The sequence below is a fragment of the Ursus americanus genome, chromosome 26 (assembly GCF_024610735.1).
Source record: "Ursus americanus isolate L20-20 chromosome 26, mUrsAme1.1.p, whole genome shotgun sequence".
Classification (NCBI taxonomy): Eukaryota; Metazoa; Chordata; class Mammalia; order Carnivora; family Ursidae; genus Ursus; species Ursus americanus.
Window position 1 is genome coordinate 19,736,197 of NC_142152.1, and position 25,684 is coordinate 19,761,880.

The 25,684-nt window shown below is 37.4% G+C and overlaps 1 protein-coding gene across 1 annotated transcript; it reads left to right on the plus strand.

Moving 5' to 3' along the window:
• Positions 1 to 28: 28 nt before the first annotated feature.
• On the plus strand, positions 29 to 15,252 carry FCF1 (FCF1 rRNA-processing protein). The gene is made up of 8 exons (XM_045807811.1): positions 29 to 77; positions 385 to 452; positions 2,397 to 2,468; positions 3,065 to 3,213; positions 8,475 to 8,547; positions 12,720 to 12,807; positions 13,957 to 14,051; positions 14,981 to 15,252. The coding sequence occupies exons 1-8, from the start codon at positions 75 to 77 to the stop codon at positions 15,027 to 15,029; spliced, it is 597 nt and encodes a 198-aa protein (XP_045663767.1). The 5' UTR covers positions 29 to 74; the 3' UTR covers positions 15,030 to 15,252.
• Positions 15,253 to 25,684: the final 10,432 nt, after the last annotated feature.

Genomic DNA, 25,684 nt, shown 5'->3' on the forward strand with positions numbered 1-25,684 from the left:
GGAAGGAGTATTTGGATGACGCAAAAGTGTCGCGCCGTTGGTGATTCCGGAAGAAACAGGAGTACGGCGTGAACATGGTGAGAGGAGGGTTTGAAAAGTGACTTTGTCAGACCACATTTTGGGGGGAGATTGAGCCAGTCGGCCGTTAGCCAGATTTCCTCTGTATTACTCTTATTTTTCATTCTGATTGTAGTTCTTCAACTGCTCCTAGCGGTGCTTGCTATGCTCTAGCGAGTGGGTGAGGAGGACCAGGTTGGGGCACAGAGGATAAGAAGTGCTGGGTATTTGAGGGAAGAAGGGAAGGGAATGGACAAAACAAGGGAAAGAACTCAAGAAGATACAATGTATTTACAGCTCTTTTAACTCTAAAATTTCTGCTTCAAGGGGAAGCAAAAGAAAGCAAGAAAATACGCGACCATGAAGCGAATGCTTAGTCTCCGAGATCAGAGGCTGTGAGTACCTGGAATCAGTCTATACCCAAAGATAAAGTTATGAGGGCATAAATAGTAAAAAAAAATTTTGTTGTTATTTTGTGTTTACGTTTAAAATTATTGTGTCTTGGATTTATACAACATAGGATAGTAGGCAAGGGTGTAACAGCTACTTAGATGCTGAGCGATTACACTGGGGAAGAGGATGGGAATTAAACATTTCTGAAGTGTTCTATCTCTTCCTCCGTTTTTATATATTTTATCTACCATATCACATTTCTGCCTCCTAGGAGTCTGGTAGGTAGGAATATCTTTATGTTTTTGCCATTACACTTCTTATATTCCCCCAGGGGAAAAAATTTCTGTTAAAATTGTTGAAAGGCCGGAAGGTCAGAGACCATGTTTGTCTTGTGTCCCCAGCACCTGCATGTAAATAGTTTTAAAAGAAAGAATGGGAAAACACCTAGATATCTCCATTTTATAAATCTTAAAAGAATCCAAACCACTGTGGGAGAGTGAAATGATGTACCCTGTTGTAAGCTTCCCTGCTTCAGTGAAGAATAAACAAAGTTATGAAATAAGGACTAGTCTTGGGGTACCTGGCTGTCTCAGTCAGGAGAGCTGTTGATCTCAGGGTGGTGAGTGCAAGCCCCACCTTGGGCCTAGAGCTTACTTTAGAAAGAAGGAAGGAAGGAAAGGAAACAGAAAAGAAAGACTGGTCTTCATTGTGTTTAATAACCTTAGAACAAAGGAGTGGCCCTCAGAGTTAATAAATTGTATTCTCAGCCTTTAGTATGTATGTATTATGTAATTTTTAGTGAACTTGCCTCATTGATAATATTTTATTCCCAGTTAAGGGTTAAATTTTGTTTATGTATTTTTACATTTTAGTCTTTTATAAGAGGTGTATGGGGGAACCTTTCTCCTCCCTACTGTTGGAGCATTTAAATCTTCAGAAGATAAATGTCAGCCTGTCTCCACCAAATTGAAGTGGATTTTGATCCTTGATATGAAGAGCTTCTGACAAAGAAATAATAGTGTAACTAACATTTATTTACCCATTAACAATTTTTTTTTAGATTTTATGTATTTATTTGTCAGAGAGAGACAGAAGGAGCACAAGCAAGGGAACAGCAGGCAGAAGAAGAAGCAGGCTCCCTGTGGGACGCAATCCCAAGACCCTGGAATCATGACCTGAGACGAAGACAGACGCTCAACCGACTGAGCCGCCCAGGCGTCCCCCCATTAACAATTTTTATAGATTATTGGCTAGAGATAAATTTCATTATGTTTAACTGATTAGTTATGTTACTTTCAGCCTACTTCCAACAGTTATTTGTGCTTTAAAAGTGTATATTGATATTAACATGAAGAAATCACAAAATAGGATTTCCTCTCTAAGCAAAAAAAAAAAGAAGAAGGGGCGCCTGGGTGGCACAGCGGTTAAGTGTCTGCCTTTGGCTCAGGGCGTGATCCCGGCGTTCTGGGATCGAGCCCCACATCAGGCTCCTCTGCTATGAGCCTGCTTCTTCCTCTCCCACTCCCCCTGCTTGTGTTCCCTCTTTCGCTGGCTGTCTCTATCTCTGTCAAATAAATAATAAAATAAAATCTTTAAAAAAAAAAAGAAGAAGAAGAAGAAAAAGAAAGCAACTTTAAATGTTGAATGAGATTATAACACAGTGATTTTGGGGCACCTGGGTGGCTCAGTCGTTGGGCGTCTGCCTTTGGCTCAGGGCGTGATCCCAGCAGTCTGGGATCGAACCCCACATCAGACTCCTCGGTTGGGAGCCTGCTTCTTCCTCTCCCACTCCCCCTGCTTGTGTTCCCTCTCTTGCTGGCTGTCTCTCTCTCTCTCTCTCTGTCAAATAAATAAATAAATAAAATCTTTAAAAAAAAAAGAAAAGAAAAAACTAAGAGTGATTTTTTCCTTCTTTCTTGCATTTACTTTATTTTCTTTTTTCCTAGTAAAGAAAAGGATAGATTAAAACCTAAAAAGAAAGAAAAGAAGGATCCCAGTGCACTCAAGGAAAGAGAAGTGTGAGTAATCAAAATTTCAAGTTTTCCTTTAAACCTAGAAGAAACACTTTAGAACCATAGAATTCTTAGCAATCTAGGCTTTCCCTGTGCTGTTTTGTAAGCCATTTGCAAGTCTGGCACAACTCCACAAATGAAAGTGATATCAGTGAGCATGTATCCATTCCAGTAGTTTGAAGGTTTTAGGGTTTCATGGAGCAGTGAAATTTCCCCTAAAATCTTCGGGATTAGATCTGGAACTAATTTTTTTTCTTTGCCAAGATCTTTCAAAAGAAACAGTTGTCATTGTTTAACACACCACCATTTGATGAAAGAATGTATCACCAAAAATAGTAATGACAAAATTTCAGGATAAAGTTCATTCCTTTTAAATAAATACACTTCATTTTATGAAACCTCATCATATTTTCTTTATTATCTCATTTTACCCTAGATTGGTAATGGATATTTCATCACAGGATTTATTAGGATTTATTTCCAATGAATAAGGAAAAAGCTTAATCTGTAGCACACAGTTTGAAGCAGAGACTTCGTTTGCATTGTTGATGTCAAAGTATCAATGTAGACATTACTTTGTGTTTTGTGTCTTCTTCCTTCAGCCCCCAACATCCTTCCTGCTTATTCTTCCAATATAACACACAGCTGGGACCACCTTACCACATCCTGGTTGATACCAACTTTATCAACTTTTCCATTAAAGCCAAACTTGACTTAGTACAGTCAATGATGGACTGTCTATATGCCAAGTGTAAGTATCATACTTTTGCGTTTTGTGTCATTTGTACAGAATAATTATAATTATCCAAATATATGAAAAGAGGGGAGTGGGGTCCTAGTTAGTTGGATTTCTGATCATTTAATTTGCTCACTGTAGCAATGACCATTTTCAGTGAATTGAAGTATAATGCAGACTTGACTGGGAATAATTAAGCCTTACGATTCAGAACACACTTAGCTGCTTTGACCATTGTTTGTAGACATCAATTTTGAACATGGGACGGGAATTTTTTGTTTTAGAATTCTGGATTTTAAAATTCTGGGTAAATTATCACATGGTTTCACTCATTTATGGAACATAAGAAGTAGGAAGATCGGAAGGAGAAGAAAGGGAAGAAGAAAGGGGGGGTAAACAGAAGGGGGAATGACCCACGAGAGACTGTGGACTCTGGAAAACAAACTGAGGGCTTCAGGGGGGAGGGAATGGGATAGGCTGGTGATGGGTATTACGGAGGGCACGTATTGCATGGTGCTTTGGGTGTTATACGCAAGTAATGAATCATGGAACTTTACATCAAAAACTAGGGATGTACTGTATGGTGACTAACATAATATAATAAAAAAAATATTATAAAAAAAATTCTGGGTAAATGAAAATTTATTACATTTTTCAGAATTCCTTTACATTAAGGAGGAAACATTCTCCATTCCACTCCATTATGGAAAAGCTAAATAAGATATTTTGCCATTTATGGTCACAGAACTAGAAGTGATGCTGGTTAACGACCCTGAGTTTATTCAGTTTGGTATTTATTTGCACCACAAAGGACCAGAAGTAGTTTATTTACACTTAGGTGTGCAGTTTACCATTAGTAGCTTTCCCATATGTTTGGGTGTCTCCTCCTTCAAGTGATCCTCCTTCACTACCATGAGTAAGAAGAAGAAAATGTAGGCCATGCACAAGGAAATCACTTCCTAATAGTGAGATCTGTTGCATTTTGTGATGGATTTACATTTATATTTTTTCCAGTTATCTAGTTAAAGGTACAAATGAAAACTAGACTTTCACTTTGCCATAAAGAATAAATCGAAGGAAAAAATTTGCACATCCTTTAATTTTTAAAGGATGCTATATAATGAACATTTATGGAATGATAGTAACGTAAATGTTGTTTATTGATTTATTAAAACTAACAAGTTGGGAAGATGGGGTAAGAAATGTGATGAGTAAGAGACCTAAATTCTTTAAATGCCATAAAATTAATAAATATTATGTGCATAAGTTTATTATATCAAGATATGAAGGTAACCACCAAATGAAAAAAACAGCTAATGAAGTAAAATAGTGGTCTGTAAGGATCAGAATTGGTGGGGTGGGAAAGGATCAAGGAACAGTAATTTTTTCATACAGACTTTTCTGTATTTCTTTTTAAGCTATGTACATATAATACTTTAATTTTTTTTAAGCTTATAGAAATAATAAAGAATAACCTGAAATGGGGCCCTACCTGCCTGTGAGAGTGGACTAGGGTGGCCTTGGATGAGGGAAAACACTAAACTTGGTAGATTTTTTGTATTCCCATGGTGTTTTTTATAACTATAAATGAAGTGTGCTAGCTGCTTGTCTAGGAATGTTGTGACCTACTTATAAACGAAATGGGTGGAGGGTTCAGGCATGGCCCTTTGAAGGTGAATTGTTTCCTTGACTCTGTAGCTCCCTCACTGTTATCTAAATGGTGACTGTTTAGGAAAGCTTTTCATCCTAGAGGAGTGCTTTCTCTAGATATGGATACCTTGGGGTACGGCTAAAATGTGTACAGCTAAATGCTCTCACTGTGCCTTTTTTAAAATCAAACTTATTTGGGGCACCTCGGTGGCTCGGTCAGTTAAGTGTCCAACTCTTGATTTTGGCTCAGATCACGATCTCTGCGTTGTGAGATCGAGCCCGGTATTGGGCTCCATGCTGGGCATGGAACCTGCTTAAGATTCTCTCTCTCGGGGGCGCCTGGGTAGCGCAGTCGTTAGGCGTCTGCCTTCGGCTCAGGGCGTGATCCCGGTGTTCCGGGATCGAGTCCCACATCGGGCTCCTCCGCTGGGAGCCTGCTTCTTCTTCTCCCACTCCCCTGCTGTGTTCCCTCTCTCGCTGGCTGTATCTCTGTCACATAAATAAAATAAAAAAATCTTTAAAAAAAAAAAAAAAAAGATTCTCTCTCTCCCTCTCTTAAAAAAGAAAATAATAGTGATAATAAAACAAAAACTTACTAAGGAAAATACCACTTTCTACAGTCTTCCGTGTAACATAATACTTCAAAGGAAGGATTAAAGAAACATTCAGGTACAGTACAAATTCAGTTACCTAGGAGATTCCTTAACTGTTTTTAAGCTCTAGCTATTTAATTTTTCCTCACTTGCCTTTATACCTGAAGGAAGACCTTTATCTTCCTCTTCCCTTGAAGATGCCCTGTGACCTTTTCATAGCTCCTGGTCCCATTTCTGCCTGATGTTCCAACAAGAGGATAGTTAGCTTTCCATCAGCTTTCTTTTCTGCCCATGAGTGCTCTTCCCTGTTACCTTCCTTTTCCTGATAGTCCTCTTCCTGGCCCCACTTTCCTGTTCCAGATGCAAGCCCTTGCTTGCTTTACTGCTATATGGCTCTGAAATTGATCCTCTTAAGGTGAGTATTGCCCTCTGATTCCATGACTGATCTTACTGATTTCATACCTCCATTTCACAACTGCTTTTTCTTCTGGACATTGTACTTTAGTTTAAAATTAGTTGTCCACATTCAAAAGTATTTCTGTACTTGTAAAAAGAAAATCTAGCATAAAAACATTAAAGCTCCCTATAATGCCTTTCCTCAGAGAGGGGCAGTTTTTATTTTTATTTATTTTTTATGTTTTTTTTAATAGACTCCACACCCAGCATGGAACCCAATGGGGGACTTGAACACATGGCCCTGAGATCAAGGCCTGAGCTGAAATCTAGGGTCAGACGCTTAACCTACTGAGCCACCCACACGACCCTTTAAAATTTCATATACCATCTCTGTGAATTATAGGTTATTTTTGTTTATTTTATTTTTTTATAATAATATTTTTTATTATGTTAGTCACCATACAGTACATCCCTGGTTTTTGATGTAAAGTTCCATGATTCATTAGTTGCATATAACACCCAGTGCACTATGCAGTAAGTGCCCTCCTTACTAACCATCACCAGCCTATCCCATTCCCCCACCCCCCTCTCCTCTTTTATTAATGAAAATGGATCATCGATTATTTACTATTTGTCTTTGTGCCCTTTTTAATGGCTTAGAGATATGATTCATGTATCATTTAAAGCGTGTGATTCAATGATTTTAACGTATTCAAAGTCAATTTTAGAATATTTTGTTACCTGAAAAGAAACTCTGAACCCCTTAACCATCATCCTCAGCCTCTCCCATTTCCCTCCCCTAGACAACCACTAATTTGCAGTCTGTTTCTGTAGATTTGCCTATTTTGGACATTTCATTAAAATGAGAACATATAATATTTTGTCCTCTTCCATTTAGCATGTTTGCAAAGCTTGTCTATGTTAAAGCATGTATCAGTAAATCATTTCATTACCAAATAATATTCCGTTGTATGGCTAAATTGCTCATCCAATTTTTCTTATTTTTTACATTGAACAAATAACATCTTTTTTTAAACAGTTTTTTATTTGTTTGAAAGACAGCGCGCGTGCGCACGTTCGAGCGGTGGGGGCGGGATGGCGGGCGGGGGCAGAGGGAGAGGGAGAAGTAGATTCCCGCTGAGCAGGGAGCCCAGCGTGGGGCTCAACCTGAGCTAAAGGCAGACACTTAGCCAACTGAGCCACCCAGGTGCCCCTTGAACAAATATACCTTGAACGTTTTGCTGTGTCAGTATATATAGTGGACCTCATTCTTTAAGTTTACATAGTATTTATATAATTTTTATAAGTCAATATCCTATTAGATATTTGGATTACTTGCAGTTTTTACCTTATTATAAATAGGGCTGTAGTGAATATCTATGTGAATATGTCTCTGTTAGGGTGGAGTGATTCTTTGGGACACATTTCTAGAAGCTGTATTAAAATATAGAGGGGTATGTATATTTTCTTATTTTAACAGGTATTGCAAAATGACCCTAAAATACTAATACACATTTTTACACTTACTTAGTGTGAGAATACCTGTTTCCTCAATATTGGGTATTTTCCTTGTTTAATCTTTGCCACTCTAATAGGTAGAAAATGGAATCTTGTTTCAATTTATAGTTCTTTAATTAGGAGTGAGGTTGAGCACCCTTATGCTCATTGACCATTGTATGTCTTCCTCTATGACCTGAGGTGTATGAACTGAAATGTAGCATGTTGGTTAAGAATCCAGTCTATAGGGGCGCCTGGGTGGCACAGTGGTTAAGCGTCTGCCTTCGGCTCAGGGCGTGATCCCGGCGTTATGGGATCGAGCCCCACATCAGGCTCCTCCGCTATGAGCCTGCTTCTTCCTCTCCCACTCCCCCTGCTTGTGTTCCCTCTCTCACTGGCTGTCTCTATCTCTGTCGAATAAATAAATAAAATCTTTGAAAAAAAAAAATCCAGTCCATAGCCTAACAGTCTCCGTTCAAATCTTGGCTTCACCATTTGCTTCTACTTACTTCTTTGTGCCTTAGGTTCCTGATCTATAAAGTGGGGATGATAATAACAATACTGCCTGATAGGAATTATTCTGAATATGAAGTGAGATATCCTTATAAAGTGCTTGGCCCAGTGTCTGGCAAATAGCACATAACTTAAGCTATCATTATAAGCTCTTTGTGTGTTAAAGAAATTCGCCCTTTGACAAATGTGTAGAAATACTTTTCCTAGTTTATTTTTATTTTAATATGACACTGATAGCTGTCAAACAGAAGTTTTCTATTTTTATGTGATCAAATTTACATTTTCTGATTAATTGCCTGGTTTCTTTTGGTTCATATTTAAATTTTTTTCCATCTAGAATTTATTTTAATAGAGAATGACAGGGATCCAGCTTAATTTTTCCCCCAAACACATTTATGACACTTTTATGAATCTGTAGTGTGGGGTTGGGACAGTTCAGTTCTCTAGTTTCTTCATCAATAGGGATTTTATTCAACTCTAGTTCTTATTGTTCATTTCAGTTTGTTATTCTGCTGTCATTTCAGAAGCCTCATGGGTCTTTTAAAGACTCAATGGGTTATAATTCAGAGAGAGTAAAACCAATTTCTTTACAAGTTCTGTTTTTAATATATATATTTTTTCTGGCAGGTATCCCTTGTATAACTGACTGTGTAATGGCTGAAATTGAGAAACTGGGGCAAAAGTATCGAGTGGCTCTAAGGTAGGAGGGAGCTGGTCTAGATTGGTATACTGAAGATTCTTTTGATCCTCCATCTATTTGCTGTCTGAAGATTTCTTGGATAATTAGTTTATAAATAAAAACCATACAAAACTAGTTAACTATTTATGATCAAGAAAGGAAACATTTGAAGGTTAAAGAATTCTAAGCTGAAAATTTTTTTAAAGATTTTATTTATTTGAGAGAGAGAGCACTGTGGGGAGGGGGTGTGGGCAGAGGAAGAGGGAGAAGCAGGCTCCCCGCTGGGCAGGAAGCCGGGCTGGGCTGCAGGGCTCTATCCCAGGAGGCCAAGATCATGACCTGAGCCGAAGTCAGACACTTAACCAACTGAGCCACCGAGGCAACTCTAAGCCGAAGTTTTTTGAATGAAGTGAATTAGTCATATTGGTCATGTAGGCCTCCTTTTAAGTTCCTCTAGATTTTCAATTAGAAAGTGTCTTTTTATTAGTTATCTAGATACCTCTTTTAGAATCTCACACTTAAAGGATTCACATTCTGAGTTTCGAGCTTACTCTACAAAGTACACTTGAATTAAAAGTAGAGGTTCCCAGGGGCGCCTGGGTGGCACAGCGGTTAAGCGTCTGCCTTCGGCTCAGGGTGTGATCCTGGTGTTAAGGGATCGAGCCCCACATCAGGTTTTCCGCTATGAGCCTGCTTCTTCCTCTCCCACTCCCCCTGCTTGTGTTCCCTCTCTCCCTGGCTGTCTCTATCTCTGAAGAATAAATAAATAAAATCTTTAAAAAAAAAAAAAAAAAGTAGAGGTTCCCAAAGTATGGTCCATGGACCCCTAGGAGTCCCAGAGACCTTTGTAGGGAGCTTCACAAAACTATTTTCATAATAATATCAAGACGTCGTCTTTGTCACTGTGCTGACATTTATACTGATGGCAGAAATGCTGGTGCCTTAGTACCAATCAAGAGAGTGGACCCAAATAACGCTAGTAGACTTTGTATTCTTCACTGCCACTCACTGGCAGTTAAAAACAAAAACAAAAACAAAAACAAACAACCCAGGGGTGCCTGGCTGGCTCAGTCAGTAGAGCATGCAACTTTTGATCTTGGGATTATAAATTTGAGCCCTCAATCAGGTGTTGTAGAGATTACTTAGAAAAATAAAATCTTAAAAACAAAAAACAAAAAAAAAAAAAGAAAGTGAAGAGTCACTTTAGAATATCCTTGACGAAGTAGTAAAATTTGTTGACTTTGTTAAATCTTGACCCTAGAGTACACATCGCTGTTCCTTGTGGTGAAGTGTAAAGTACACCTAAAGCACTTCTGCTCCTTACCCAAGAGTCAAGCTTGCCTCAGTGGAAAGCATTTGTGTGCTTGTTTGAGTTGTGAGCCAAACCAGCTGCTTTCTCATGGAATGTCATTTTTACGTGAAGAATAATGGACAAACACTGCTTTTTTCAGACTTTATATATAGCAGAGAGTTTGTCAAAAATTAATGCAGTGAATCTGTTACTTCAAGGAAAACAACTGTATTAGTTGCCAGTGATAAAACTCAAGCTTTCAAGTGAAAATTAAGAGTTTTGAAAAATGATGAGCTTATCACATTCCCAATACTGAAGACCTTTCTCTTGAGACCAGTGAAGATACTGAGTTGATTTTTTTGATATCGTATAATGAAATGTGTTAATATTTGGAAGATTTGTGTAATTCAGTGACTTGGTATATTCCAAATGATCAGTGAATAATATCACAAAATCATGCATGGGTAAGAGATTCAATCAAAGTCCAAGATGTACCAGTGAATTTGTGCGTCTGTATATGTGTCACCTTTTAGAGGTGTAAATTACATACTATAAAATTCACCAAGTTTAATTGTATAATATGATGGGTTTGGCAAATGTGTACAGTTATGGAACCATCGTCATAGTCATGAAGTAGAACATTTCCATCACTCCAGAAGTGTATGAAATTCCAGAAAAGGCAAAACTATACTAATGGAATATAGTGGTTACCTGGAGCTGAGCATGAGAAAAGTAGATTAACTGCAAAGGGACACAGGGAACTTTTTGTAGTGACAGAAATGTTCTGTATGTCAATTGTGGAAATAGTGACATGGATATATAAATTTGTCAAAACTTGTCAAGTTTTACACATATTATCAGTGAATTTTATTATGTTTCATTTATACCTTATACAGCTAATTTTTTTAAAGGCAAAGAAATATGGGAACCCAATGAATAAGAGTGGTAGCATTGTTTAGCTGAATGGGAAAGCGATAAACTATTAAAATACTGATTATCACTGTGGAAAGAAACAAAATTGGACTCTTTCCTCTTTCACAAAAATCAGTTCCAGGTAGGTTAAGTATCTAGACTTTTATGGAAAATATAGAGAATATCTTAGTGATTTTGGAGTAGGTGGAGCTTTCTGAAGAAGTGCAAACCATATGGAAAACTAATCAGCCTGACTATATTGAAATTGAATACTGGGGCACCTGGGTGGCTCAGTTGGTTAAGCATCTGCCTTGGGCTCAGGTCATGATCTCAGGGTCCTGGGATCGAGCCTTGCACCAGGCTCCCTGCTTAGCAGGGAGTCTCCTTCTCCCTCTGCCTCTGCTGCTCCTCCTGCTTGTGCTCCCTTGCTCTCTCTCTGTCAAATAAATAAATAAAATCTTAAAAAATAGAAATTGAATTCTACTTTACAACAAAAGACGGAATAAACAAGGCAAAAACAATAAATCACAGATAGTGAGAAGATACTAGTAATGCATATAATCCACAAAGGGCTTATTTTCAAAATATATAAAAAACTACAAATCCATAGGAAAAAGACAAAATCCTTAAGTTCACAAGGAGATACCATTTCATACCCAGCAGATTGGCAAGAATTGAAGAGTCTGCTTAACAGTGCCACGAATAGTGGAGACTGGGGACCAGTGAGAATTCTCACATTCAACCGATAAGGATGTAAAGTGGACAGTCACTTTGGAGAGCAATTTGGCAATATCACTGCAGAAAGTTCTGTCTTCCCAGCCCTGTTTCACTCTCCTCTGCACAAACACTCTACCCACCAGAAACATATGCATGCTCTTCCCTGAACACCACTGAACCATGTTATAGATGGTTGGTGCCCTGTTTGGACCATGCCTGCCATCACTTTGCTTGGAATATTCTTTTGTCTTCATATTATTTAATCTCCATATAATTTTTTTCTAAGTATACCAAATTCACAGTGACTTAGCTCTGAACTACTGCAATATGGAGTATTTTTCTTGCACTTGGTACCTATGTGCTGCCTTGTAGTTTTATTCAGTTTGTGACTCATTATGTAATAGGAAGAACATGGTTCTGGGAATCACAGACTTGGGGTTTTTCTTTTTTCAAATTTGTATGAAAATAACACATTTGATTTATTTATGGCAAACAATATAAACATGTACATACAATAAAAAGTAAAAGTCCCCCTGCATATTCACATTTTGTCCATTCTTCCACCCTAATGGTGACAACTGAGAAGGGTTAGTGTATAGTTAGTGTATGTTTTTCCAGACCTTTTTTCTAAGCAAAAGCAAATGTAGAGAAAGACAATGGAAGAGACTTATATTTTCTTATTTGAATCATGTATGTATATTGTTCAATGACTTTTTTTTTATTCAACAGTTTGAATTTTTTTAGTTTGTTTATTCAAGACTTCCATGTTGGTACAGACAGCTCTACCTCATTTTTTTAAAACAGGGTGGGGCATCAAAATATATTTAACTTTTACCTTGCTGATGGATATTCAGATTATCTGCAGTTTTTCACTGTTATAAAGTGTTCTGTAGTGGCCATGCTTGTGCTTATATTCTTGCACATTTGTGTAAGACAGCTTCTAGAAGTGAAATGGTTAGGTTAAAATTGTTTGGTTTTAAATCCTGGCTTTTCCCACCTATGTACTTCAAACAAATTAAATAATGTCTCTGAAATCTGCTTCCTTATTTGTAAAATGGAAACATAATAATTCAGAGTCCTGTGAAGATTACATGACCTAAGGCACACCAGCTTCTCTCTCAGTTGTCTTTCCAATTAGGAGATAAGGTGCAGGAGACGAGGGATGCCTTAAAATCTCCACATAGATCAAATCACTTTTATTTCACAGATCAAGAGTCAGAAAGTTATCCAATTGCCCGAATGTTGCTGTTAATTCAGTTTTGTAACCCTTTAGGATTGCCAAGGATCCAAGATTTGAACGATTACCATGCACACACAAAGGAACCTACGCAGATGACTGCTTAGTACAGAGAGTAACTCAGGTATTATCACTTTTTAAATGTTCTTTGTGCTTCGCAGGAAGCATAGGTGCCCTCATTTACTTGAGGAAGTGGATTATAAACATATACTGTAACTGTAATGGGAAGATCACAGGCTTGGAGAGGAGACATGGGTTTCAAATCTCAACACCTGCATTTATTGGGTGTGTGATTTGGGGCACTTACTAATTCTTTATTCCACAAATCGTGTCTATAAAATGCTTTGAGTGAGTGAGTGTACATATAATATCAGGTTTCACCTCACTGTGAATCAGAAATCATCCATTGCCATTATTCCCCATGTAGGAATTTTGTTCCTCTCCACCATACCAAAGCAAGAGTGTTTCTCAGTTACATCTGAGTCTCCCAGGATGCTGTCTTACAAGTACCCTGGAGTAACTAGGTTTTTGATTCTTCTGTTCTGGCCTCCTTGTCAAGCACCACAAGAACTTCTGCTATTGATTTCCCTTACTGGAGCCTTCTCTGCTGGGGATAATCATCTTCTTCTGGTAACCACACTGCCATCCCTTTAGCCACTCCATCCCATGGGTGGAGACAGCATTTGCCTTAATTTCCCACAGCACAACTCTTTTCAAAATGATGGAAGTAAAATATAATACAACTGGCAGCTAAATGGTACTGCTTTCAGAACTGCTAGGCTCAGACTTGTCCTGGAGATCCATTCTGGCTTCATGGCTAGGAGGAAGTAGCCTACCTCCGCCACTAGGAGGTCTCAGGGCAGGCCCAAGCACAGAGATTCCAGGAAAGGCAAAAGCTGTGCCCTCCAATCTAAGGCATTTACTCTGCCTTTGCATTGAGTCTTTTGGGGTGTTTACCCAAACCAAGAAATCGTCTGCCCTAGATGTGAAAGTCCCTTCCACTTATGAGACAAAAAACAGTTTGCAGCTTTTAAATAGTTTTACTATCTTCTCCCCCTCAAGATTCTTAGAGCTACATCTGCCCTAGGCAATTTGTTATATGTTTTATAAATATGAGCTCCTAGATCATAGTAGATACTCAACGTATCGTTACAACCTTTCCTTTGCTATTTACTATGAAAATGAGTAATTCTCTAGGTTAGCCAGTGTACCATTATTCAGTATCACTAAGTAGACTCAATGTGTGAACACTTTTCAATGGTGTCTCTTACAGCACAAGTGTTACATTGTGGCCACAGTTGACCGGGACCTTAAACGAAGGATCCGGAAGATCCCTGGAGTTCCCATCATGTACATTTCTAACCATAGGTGAGAACTGTCTCTTGGGGTAATCGATTAAAAGTATATAGTTGATATCAATTAAAAATGAGGTCAGGTTATAGGAAGATTTTTTTTTTTTTTTAAGATTTTTATTTATTTATTTGACAGAGAGAGAGAGCCAGCGAGAGAGGGAACACAAGCAGGGGGAGTGGGAGAGGAAGAAGCAGGCTCCCAGCAGAGGAGCCTGATGTGGGGCTCGATCCCAGATCGCCGGGATCATGCCCTGAGCCGAAGGCAGACGCTTAACCGCTGTGCCACCCAGGCGCCCCAGGTTATAGGAAGATTTGAAAGCAATTGTTATATCAAATGCTCACATAGTTATATTTGAAGAAATGAGGCAGAGTAACAAGAACAAGGGCAAAAGATAGGATTTGGGAATGAGGCAGACATTCCCATTGCTACAGCAAGATTACTAGAAAGAGATGTGTAGCTTTAACTACAAAGCAGTAATTTAAATTAAGCTAATCTTTTTGGCTAGAAATACCTTTTTTTTTGAAAGCCTAGTGTATGTGATCAGCACCTCATCTGGGAAACTAAAAGCTTATTAAAAAAACAAAAACTGGTCTTTATCCTGCTTGGATGTTCCCATGTCAGTGCTCAGTCTATTACTGTCTCACTTTTCAACCTGGGAAGAACACAATGTGGTGGGAAGAATACGGGCTGGGAGGAATTGGGCTTACCTGGACTTAGTGCCTGGCTCCCTCACTTGCTAACTTGCTGACTTTAAAGAATAAAGATATTATAGTAAAGTCAGCATTTTGCTACAAGTCATTCATTATGATATCCCTTTAAAATGTTCCTACTGACAAAAAGGATTCATAGTGGGGAGGTGAAAGAATTGCAGTAAGTAAAGGATGGGTTTTTAGGTGGGTTCTGGACCCACCTTTCTTACCAGTGTTAATTTTTTGTCTGATCAGGTACAACATTGAGCGGATGCCAGATGATTATGGAGCCCCTCGGTTCTAATTCTTAAAAGATAGAGTTCCTCTGCCTTCCTTTACCAACTTTTTCTGTTGCCAGTTCATATTAGCAGTACGCTATATATAGCATGAATTATTCTTCTTACCCATTTGCTCTGTTATGAGCTGAGTATGTTAAATACAGTCATTTTTGATGTTGTTTTGAAATTGATATTTTGTATCGTTTTAAATGTTGCATCTTTTTATAAATCAGGTGATTGCTCATATAATTTGATGGTGATTGTTTTATATTGATTTACTCGACAAATATTTATTAAGGTTATACTAGGTACTTAATAAGGTATGGTCCTGCCCTGAAGACATTCATATTATTACAGGAAGAAAAGAGAAACATGTATATGAGTAAATACAGTAATATAATGATGCCAGGTTAAAAGTATGAGGGAATAGACCTGTTTATGAGAAAAGAATGATTTCTTTCTACTTGGTTGTAATGGGGAGGGAGGAAAGGCTAGAGGTAGTAACATTTGAGTTAATCTTTAAAAATCAATAGGTGCTTGCCCAATATATGAAGTAAAGAAAATGAGGTGTAGGAAGCATATGAACAAAAGCACAGAGACATGGATGTTACATGGAATGATTACTTGGCCTGCTCAGACAACTACCAGAAGGTTTTTCTAACTAGAACATAGGGGAAAGAGATCTGTACCCACATCTGAGGCCCCAGACGGAGGAGGTGGCTGGGAGGGGGCCTTATGTGATATGCTAAAGGGTTTGGACTTGATTATAAGGTCAACAGGAGTTTATTAAAATTTTAATCAAGGTAAATAACAAGATCGGATTAGATATTTTCAATGATCACAAGGGTAGTGTACGAATAAACATAGATCATTGAAATAGAATAGAAAGTCCATAAACAGATATATTTATGGCAAGTTGGTATATTGTCAATGTAGTATTTCAAATCTGTGGGAAAAGGAAATTTAATGGAAGGCCAAATAGCGTGGAGTAATTCTTAATGGGGTTAGAATCCTGATTCCACCAGTTACTATTTGTATGAGTTGGGCACAGTACCTAACCATTTGGTGCCTTTCTTGCTCCCTCTTTAAAATGTGTTGTCTAATCCTCAAAACAAACCTGATAAGATGGGATGAAATCAAATAGTACATGACACAATTTAAGTATTGTTCAGTAAATGTCAGTGATTATTATATTATCATAATGGCGAGTTGACTTTCCATTTGGAAAAAGTTTTAGTATTCCTACTTCATATCCTTCATGAGAATACATTTCAAGTGGATCAAAGATCTAAACTTTTTTTTTTTAAGCTATGGAAGTCTCAGAAAAAACACAAAAAAATGCCTATAATCTTTGGATAGAATTCTTAAATAAGATGGAGAATATAAAAGCCATAAAAGAAAAGATTGGTAAGTGTGACTATACTAAAACTGTAATTTCTGCAAGGCAGCACCCCCAAAGTAAGACAAGTGGCTGACTGAAAGATCTTCCAATATATATAACAAGGGTGTGAAGAAATGAGTAGTCAAGCAGTGCTGAGAAGAGTGCAGATGCATATAACCTTTTTAGACAGCAGTTTGGCAGGAGCCATTAAAATAAAAATTACAGATATCCAAGGAGCCCATTCTATTTTTTGGTTATTTATAGGTATTATACAGGTGATTTTCTCTGATACACATGGTTAGTGTGATATAAGCACATAAGTACAATATAAATGTGTAAAGAAACATTCACACATGGGTACAAGGAAGCATCTAGAAGCGTCTTATTGCACCACTACTTATAATAGAGAAAAATTGAGAAGAATGTAAGTTTCCATCAAAAGAATCTTAACTATGTTACATCTATACAGCTGACCCTTGAACAACGCAAGGGTTGGGGGGCTGATGTCCCAGACAGTTGGAAATCTGAGTATAACTTTTGACTCCCCCAAAACTTAACTACTAATAGCCTACTCGTGACTGGAAGCCTTAGTGGTAGCATAAACAATTAATGCGTATTTTGCATGTTATATGTATTACACACTGTATTCTTACAATAACATAAGCTAGAGAAAAGAAAAGTTTAAGAAAATCGTAAGGAAGAGCAAATATGTTTCTAATACTGTATTGAAAAAAATCCATGTATAAGTGGACCCATGCAGTTCAAACCGATATTGTTCAAGGGTCGACTATACTGTGGAATGTCATGAGCCTTTGAAAATAATGAAGTAGATTTAAAAATGGGCAAGACTTGAATAGACTGTTCTCTGAAGAAGATACATAGATGGCCAACATGCACATAAAAAGATGCTTAATATCACTCATCAGATTATTAGGGAAGTCCAAATCAAAATCACAATGAGATACCACTGCATACTATTCAGATGGCTACTATTAAGAATAAATAAATAACAAGTATTGACAAGGATGTGGAGAAATTGGAATTGTGGTGTACTGTTGAAAATGTAAAAAGATACAGTCACTAGAGAAAACAGTATGGCGGTTCCTGGAAGAATTAAAAATAGAATTACCGTATGATCCGGCAATTCCACTCCTGAGTATACACAAAAGAATCGACTCAGGACCGTAAAGAGATATTTGCACATCTATGTTTACAGCAGCACTATTCATAATAGCCAAGAGGTGGAAGCAATCCAAGTGTCCATCAACAGATGCATGAATAACCAAAATGTGGTATATACATACAATGGAATATTATGCAACCTTAAGAAGGAAGAAAATACTCCACATGCTCCAACATGGATGACCCTTGAGGATGTTATGCTAAGTGAAATAAGATACTCACCAAAAGATAAATACTGTGATTCCACTTATATGAAGTACCTACAATAACAGAATTCATAGACAGGTGGTTCCTAGGGGCTGGAGGAAGTGGGGAATGAGGAATTTAATGGGGATGGAACTTCAGTTTTCCAAGACAATAAGAATTGTGGAGATTGGTTGCAGAACACTGTAAATGTACTTAATGATATTAAACTGTATACACTTAAAAATGGCTAAAATGGTAAATTTTACGTATATTTTACCACAATTAATAAGAGCTATATTACTTACCTGACCTAATGTTAAGAAAAAGGGTCAACTTGCAGAACAAATAGGTATGGTGTGATCTCTGTTTTACTTTTTTTTAAACTACAAAATTATATAACTGTTTGTATGATAATATACATATATGAATAGAAAAAGGTCTGAAAATAATTCTTTTCCTACCCTCCCCTCTCTACTAACAGTATTCCTCTTAGAGAAAACCATTGTTAATAGGACGGAATTGTGGCTCACTCCTACCCCAGCACATAATATGGGTGTTTCATCTTCCTGGTTGGACCAATCAGAATATTCTTATTCCCTTTGCCATTGTGATTATTTCAAACCTGGAAGATCAAACTGAAGCCAAATAGTCTTAACCAGAGCTTTTACTGGAGAGTTGCTCTCTTTTTCTGTGGGAGAGCTGTTAGGTAATGTAAGTTTTGAAACTGAGTGATCATATCTGCCAATACATTGGAAAAGCCAACCTGGATTTTACTTTGAATAGTCAAATTTAATCCTAATTCATGTAGGATATATGTCTCCTCAACCAACGGAGAGAGGAAATGGAAAGGGGAACTCAGTCATTTTTTTAAAAACTCAAAAAAAGAAACAGGTTTTGTCAAAACCCATTGAACTGCATCACTGGAGATTTGCATATTTTGCTATCTGTAAATCCAAAAAGGAAAAAGAAAAAAATGCAGAAGAGGGAAGGGAAGAAGAAATAATGGTAAATAGAAAACATAAAGTAAGATGGTAGGGAAAGCTCCAAATGCACAGTAGTCATGATGAATGTGACTACGTAAGTTGTCTTATTGAAAGACAAGTGCACGGGGTGCCTGGGTGGCTTAGTCGGTTAAGTGTCTGCCTTCAGCTCATGTCATGATCCCAGGAGTCCTGGGATCGAGTCCCATATCTGGGTCCCTGCTCGGTGGGAAGTCTTCTTCTCCCTCTGCCTCTGCCCCTCCCCCTGCTCGTGTGTGTGCATGCTCTCTCTCTCTCTCCCTCGCTCAAATAATTAAATAAAATCTTTTTTAAAAAGACAAGTGCACAGGTTGGGTATTTTTTAAATCTTAGAACTGTGTGATATTATAAAACATGCCTAAAACAGAATGATACAGAACAGTTGGAAGTGATAGGAAAATACACTTACTGCACAACCCAGTAATTCTACTCCTAGGAAATCCACCCAAGAAAAATGAAAACAATATTCACACAAAGACTTGTACACCAGTGTTTATATTATCTTTAATCATAAAAGATAAAAACTGGAAACAACCCAAGTATCTGTGGACAAGTAGATGGATAAATTGTGGTGCATTCACACAATGGAAAACTATTTAGGAATAAAAGGAATGAACTGATACAGCAACATAGATGAATCTTAGAATCATCAAGTTGAGCAAAAGAGGCCAGACACAAAAGAATATATACTATATGATTCCATTTATATGAGACTCTAGTCAAGACTGATCTGTAGTGATGGTAAATCATTAATTACCTGAGGTGGGGATGGCAAGCTGGCTGTGTGCAGATGCAAAGGAATTTGGGGGGGGGGTATGGAAATGTTCCCTATTTTTATTGTGATGGTTACTTGGATATATTGATTTGTCAAAATGAGTTGACATGTACACAAAATGAGTACATTTTGTGCATAGGTAAGTATATACTTAATTAAGAGATGGGAAAAGATGCAAAAATATGTTTGAATATGCAATATGGAAAATATAGACTTTTTTTGGTTTCATAATGCCAACTTCATGAACATTCCATGTACACTTGGAAAGGAGGTACAGTCTCTATTATCAGCGTAAAAGTTTTGATATTTATCCATGCGATCTACTTGATTGTTTAGGTCTTTTGTATCTTATTTTGACTCTGATCTGGTTCAAGCTGAGAGGAATACATTAGAATTTCCTAATATTAGTATGTTTTGTTTATTTCTCCTTGTACTTCTTAAAGTTTCCACTTGATCAAAGTTGCTACTGTGTTTTGTGCATGGGTTCGCATAACTGATATATTTCTTGCGATTTGTAGCCTTTAGCATTATAATGTATCCATTTTTGGGCCTGAATTCTGTTTTTTTCTGTTATTAAGAACAGGATCTCTGCTTTCTCTTTCTTTTTTCTTTTTTTGTAATACATTTGCCTTATATACCTTGGGCTGTCCTTTTATTTTTAGCTTTTTTTGTGAATTCCTTATCCCCAAACTGAGGTGACCTTGTATGGCTTATCTTGTAGACAGAATTGCTAGAAACCAGTCATTTCTATGTGCTCTTTTTTTCTTTCTTTTTCTGAACGAGAGTGTTCACTGTGGTTGTCCTATTCTGTTCTGACAATTGTGTATTTGGTATATGAGGGCAGATAATTTGCCCTCTTGGTGCATAGGTCTTTAGATCAAAAAAAGCCACAGGTCCTGATAGTGATACTACCACATATAGTACGTAATAATATACTACATATACATATATGTATGCTTTACTGGACAAGATTTTGAGGATGTCTCTGTTGGGGGGGGTTGGCCTCTGGTAAGGAAAGTGAGGAAGTGAGCTCAACATTTCGTAACTAAAAGGATGGAGTGTAGCAGTTGATTTGTACTGTTCAGCAAATATTTCCAACTCTCTGTTTTATGGACCCAGGGTAGGACTGCTCTTCCCCACTACCTTTGAAGTTAAGTGTGGCAATGTGAGTGAAGATGACATATTCATTTCTAGGCAGGAGCTTTAAAAGTCATTGTGTGATTAGCTTTGCCCACTTTGTTTTTTCTTGACAGTCATGAAAACAAAGACGGAACCTTGCTTTGCTTGGATCCCAGCCTAATGATGGGAATATTAGAGTGAATGATAAATAAGCATTTGTTATTTTAAGCTATGAGATCGGGGTTGGCTTTTTGTTTGTTTTTATTACTGTAGCATAGCTTAGCCTTTCAACTGATAAAGCACATGTTTAAAAGTCTGGGTTAGAAAAATTAGACAAGAAAAAAATAAAAGGCATCCAAATAGGAAATGAAGAAATAAAATTATCTCAGTTCACAGATGATGTGATCTTATATGCAGAACACCCTAAAGAAACCATTTTTTTATTTTTTTAAGTTTTTATTTTAATTCTAGTTAACATACAGTGTAATACTAGTTTCAAGTGTACCAAAGAAACTGACTCTGGGAAACAAACTGAGGGCTTCAGAGGGGAGGGGGGTGGGGGAATGGGATAGGCCGGTGATGGGTATTAAGGAGGGCCATATTGCATGGAGTACTGGGTGTTATATGCAAATAATGAATCATGGAACACTACATCAAAAAATAAAATTAAATAAATAAAACTGTTAGAATTAAATAATGCTTTTAGCAAAGTTTCCAGACCCAAAATCAATATGGAAAAATTAGTTGCATCTCAGTATACTAACAATGATCAATTCAAAAGAAGAAATTAAGAAAACAATCTAGTTATTATAGCATCAAAAAGGATAAAATACTTAGGAGTAAACTTAACTAAGGAGGTGAAAGACTTGTACACTGAAAATTACAAAATGTTACTAAAAGAATCAGAGAAGATACAAAGAAATGGAAAGACATCCTGTGTTCTTGGATTGGAAGACTCAATATCATTAAAATGTTCATATTATCCAAAGCGGTCTACAGATTCAGTGCAATTTTTGTCAAAATCTGAATGACATTTGTTTGCAGAAATAAAAAAAATGCTAAAATTCATATGGAATCCCAAGGGATCCCAAATAGCCAAACAATCTTGAAAAAGAAGAACAAAGTTGGAGACCGCACAATTCCTGATTTCAAAACACACTACAAAGCAATAGTAATCAGGACAGTGTTGTACAGACGTAAAGACAGAGATATGGGCCAGTGGAACAGAAGAGACGGCCCAGAAATAAATACTTGCATATATTGCCAAGTGATTTGTGACAAGGGTGCTAAGACTACACAATGGGGAAAGGACAGTCTCTTCAACAGATGGTACTGGGGAAAACTGGATATCCACATACAAAAGAAAGAAAAATGACTCCTACATCATAAAAATTAAAGTGGTTAAAAGACCAAAACATAAGACCCGAAACTAAGAGAATATAGGGGGAAACCTTGAGGACATTGGACTTGGCAATGATTTCTTGGATATGACACCAAAAGCAAAAATAGACAAAAGGAACCACATCAGATTTAAATGATTCCTTCTTTCAAAGGAAGCAATCAACGGAGTGAAAAGGCAAACTTTGGAATGGGAGAAAATATCTAGAAATCATACATCTGACAAAGGATTAAAATCTGGAATTATAAGGAACTTCTACAACTTGACAACAAAAAAAATAATCCAATTTAAAAATGGGCAAAAGACTTGAATACACAATTATCTGAAGAAGATACATGGATAACCAATAAGCACATGAAAAGATGCTCAGCATCACTAATCATAAGCGAGGTGCAAATTAAAACCATGGTGAGATACCACCTCACATCCATTAGGATGGCCACTATCCAAAGAACAGAAGGTAAGTGCTGGCAAGGATGCAATCAATATCCGATTAATTGGAACACTTGTCACTGTTGGTGGGAATATAAAATGGTACAGCCACTATGGAAAACAGTATAGTGGTTTCTCAAAAAAATCAAAAATAGAACTACCGTGTGATCTGGCAATCCCACATCTGTGTATAGTATAAATCCAATAGAATTCAAAGCAGGATCTCAAAGAGATACTTGGCATACCCATGTTCATTACAGCATTATTCACAATAAGCAAGAGGTGGAAGCAACCCAAATATCCATTGATGGATGAATGGATAAAGAAAATGTGGTATATTCACACAATGGACTATTACGTAGATTTTAAAAAGAAGGAAATCCTGTTACATTCTACAACATGGATAAACACCAAACATTAAGCAAAAGAAGCCAGTAACAAAAGGACAAATACTGTATAATTCCACTCATGAAGTGTCTAAATTAAGCTAAAGTTAGAGACAGAGAGTAGAAACATGGTTGCCAGGTGCAGAAGAGGGGGGGGGGGGTAGGGGACATTAGTGTTTAGTGGATATAAAGTTGGTTGTGCAAGATGAAAAGTTGTGTTGCACAGCAATATAAATAGACTTAACACTTACGAGCTGTACACCTAAAAATGATAAAGATGGTAAATTTAATGTGATGTGGTTTTTAGTACAATAAAAAATAGATAGAAGATCGAAGCAATACACAGTGAGAAATGAAAGTTTATCAAAGGAAGTCCCCTTCCCATTAAGAACTGCTGCTTTGTTTGCTATAGGCCTGTGAACATAAGCCCTGTTGGCTTTCAGAGTTAGGTGTTTTGGGGACCCATCCCTGGTGTTGGGGCACTAGATGTGTATCCAAACCCTTCACTCCTCAGGAAGAAGCCGGGAGTTGGGGGTTCCCTCCCAATTATTTGGTGCTATGTTGAGGATGACCTTCATGATGACAATATGTCTCAACCCTTCCTACCCTTTTTGAGGTGAGTATTTCTCATTTGCCTGATGTATAGTAGTCACTCAGCTGGTTTCTGAATTTCTCTCCGAGGCAATTGCTTCGTGTGTACATTCTGTGCGTCCACGGGAGGAGGGAAGCTCAGGAGCCTTCCATATCAGCATCTTGATCTTTCTCCATAATAAGGAAATTTGCAATTATAGAAAAATGCAAAAAAGTGCTCAAAACCTGATGGGGACTTGTGAAAAGAAATAGGAACCAGCTTGACAAGGCTCATGCTGGTCAAATTTGAGGCAGTTTAATCATCAAAATTAATAATGACAGTAATGGATTATCACATTGATTTTTAAACTATATTTGACATATAATGTGTATATTTAAGGTGTACAACATGTTAATACATACTGATTATTTATTTATTTATTTATTTATTTATTTATTTATTTATAAAGATTTTATTTATTTGTCAGAGGGAGCACAAGCAGGGGGAGCGGCAGGCAGAGGGAGAAGCAGTCTCCCTGCTGAGCAAGGAGCCCAATTTGGGACTTGATCCCAGGACCCTGGTATCACGACCTGAGCCAAAGGCAGATGCTCAACTGACTGAGCCACTTAGGCATCCCCATACTGATTTTGAATAAAGAATCCATGAGTCCAGAAGATGCTAAGAATAAACAAATAAAATGGGATAGGAGAGCTTTCATATATAGGAATATGACCACTATTAAGTGTAAAAGGAATGATAGAAATATAAAAATCATTGTTTTATAATCACCATTGTACTGTTTCAGGCAAGAATCTTTAGTGGATGCTAGAACCATTGGTGGAAAACTGTGGGGAACAAGATATTTCCAGAGCCTCAAAGTATCACCCCACAGATTAGTTATATATACCTTTGCAATAGAGAAATTTGGCAGTCACTGCCTTTAGCAAATGACCAAACTTGATATTACTATTAAGGGGATGAACTGGCATGTATAGATTGTGATGTATAGAAGGATACAATACCCATGTAATATTTTTTGTCTCCCAAATTAAAATTTTTTCACCTGAATCTAATTATGAAGAAACTATCTGTCAAACCCCAAATTGAGGGACATTCTGCAAAAATTGTTTTAGATTCTTTTTTTTTTAAGATTTGTTTATTTATTTTAGAGAGAGAAAGAGAATCCTGAAGCAGACTCCCCACTGAGTACAGAGCCCAGTGGAGGGCTTGATCCCAGGACCCTGAGATCATGACCTGAACTGGCTTGGATTCTTAAAAAATGTCAGTATCATGAGGTGAGGGGGAAGGATGGTGAACTATTTTACATTGAAGGAGACTAACAAGACATGACAACTAAATGCAATGTGTTATCCTTGACTGGACTCTGAATTAAAAAAAAAAAAAACACGAAGAGGGGCACCTGGGTGGCTCATCAGTTTAGCATCTGACTCTTGATTTCAGCTCAGGTCTTGATCTCAGGGTCATGAGTTCAAGCCCTGTATTGGGTTCCAAGCTGGGCATGGAGTCTACTTAAAAAACAAAACAGGGGTGTTTAGGTGGCTCAGTCGTTTGAGTGACCAAGTCTTGATTTTGGCTCAGGTCGTGATCTCGGTCATGGGATCAAGCCCCACATCAGGCTCTGTGCTCAGTGGGGAGTCTGCTTCTCCCTCTCCCTCTTCTCCTCCCCCAACTCCCTCTCTCTCTCTCTCTCAAATAAATAAATAGATAAAATCTTTAAACAACAAACAAACAAACCAAGAAGCCATAAAGAATATTGTTGGGACACTTAGGGGAATTTAAATATGGACTGATTGCTAGATAATATAATTGTATTTGTTAAATATCTTTAGCATGAACATTATATCATAGTTACATGTAAGGGTACCCTTGTTTTAGGAAATACATGCTGAATGTTTATGTATGAAGGGTCACAGTGTCTTCAAGTAACTAATGATTTGGGGAAAGATGGATAGATAGATAGATAGATAGATAGATAGATAGATAGATAGATAGATAGACAGACATAGATAAGAGAGAAAGGAGGAGGGAGAGGGAGAACGTGAGAAAACGTTAACAAATGGTGTGCCTAGATGAAAGGTAGAGGGGTGTTTGTTTACTCTTTTCACTTTTCTCTAGGTTTGGCATTTTTCAAAATAAAAAGTGGTTTAAAAATATGTGAAACACACAGTAGAGAGAAAAGATAACTGACAGAGTAGTGTCAAGGGATGGAA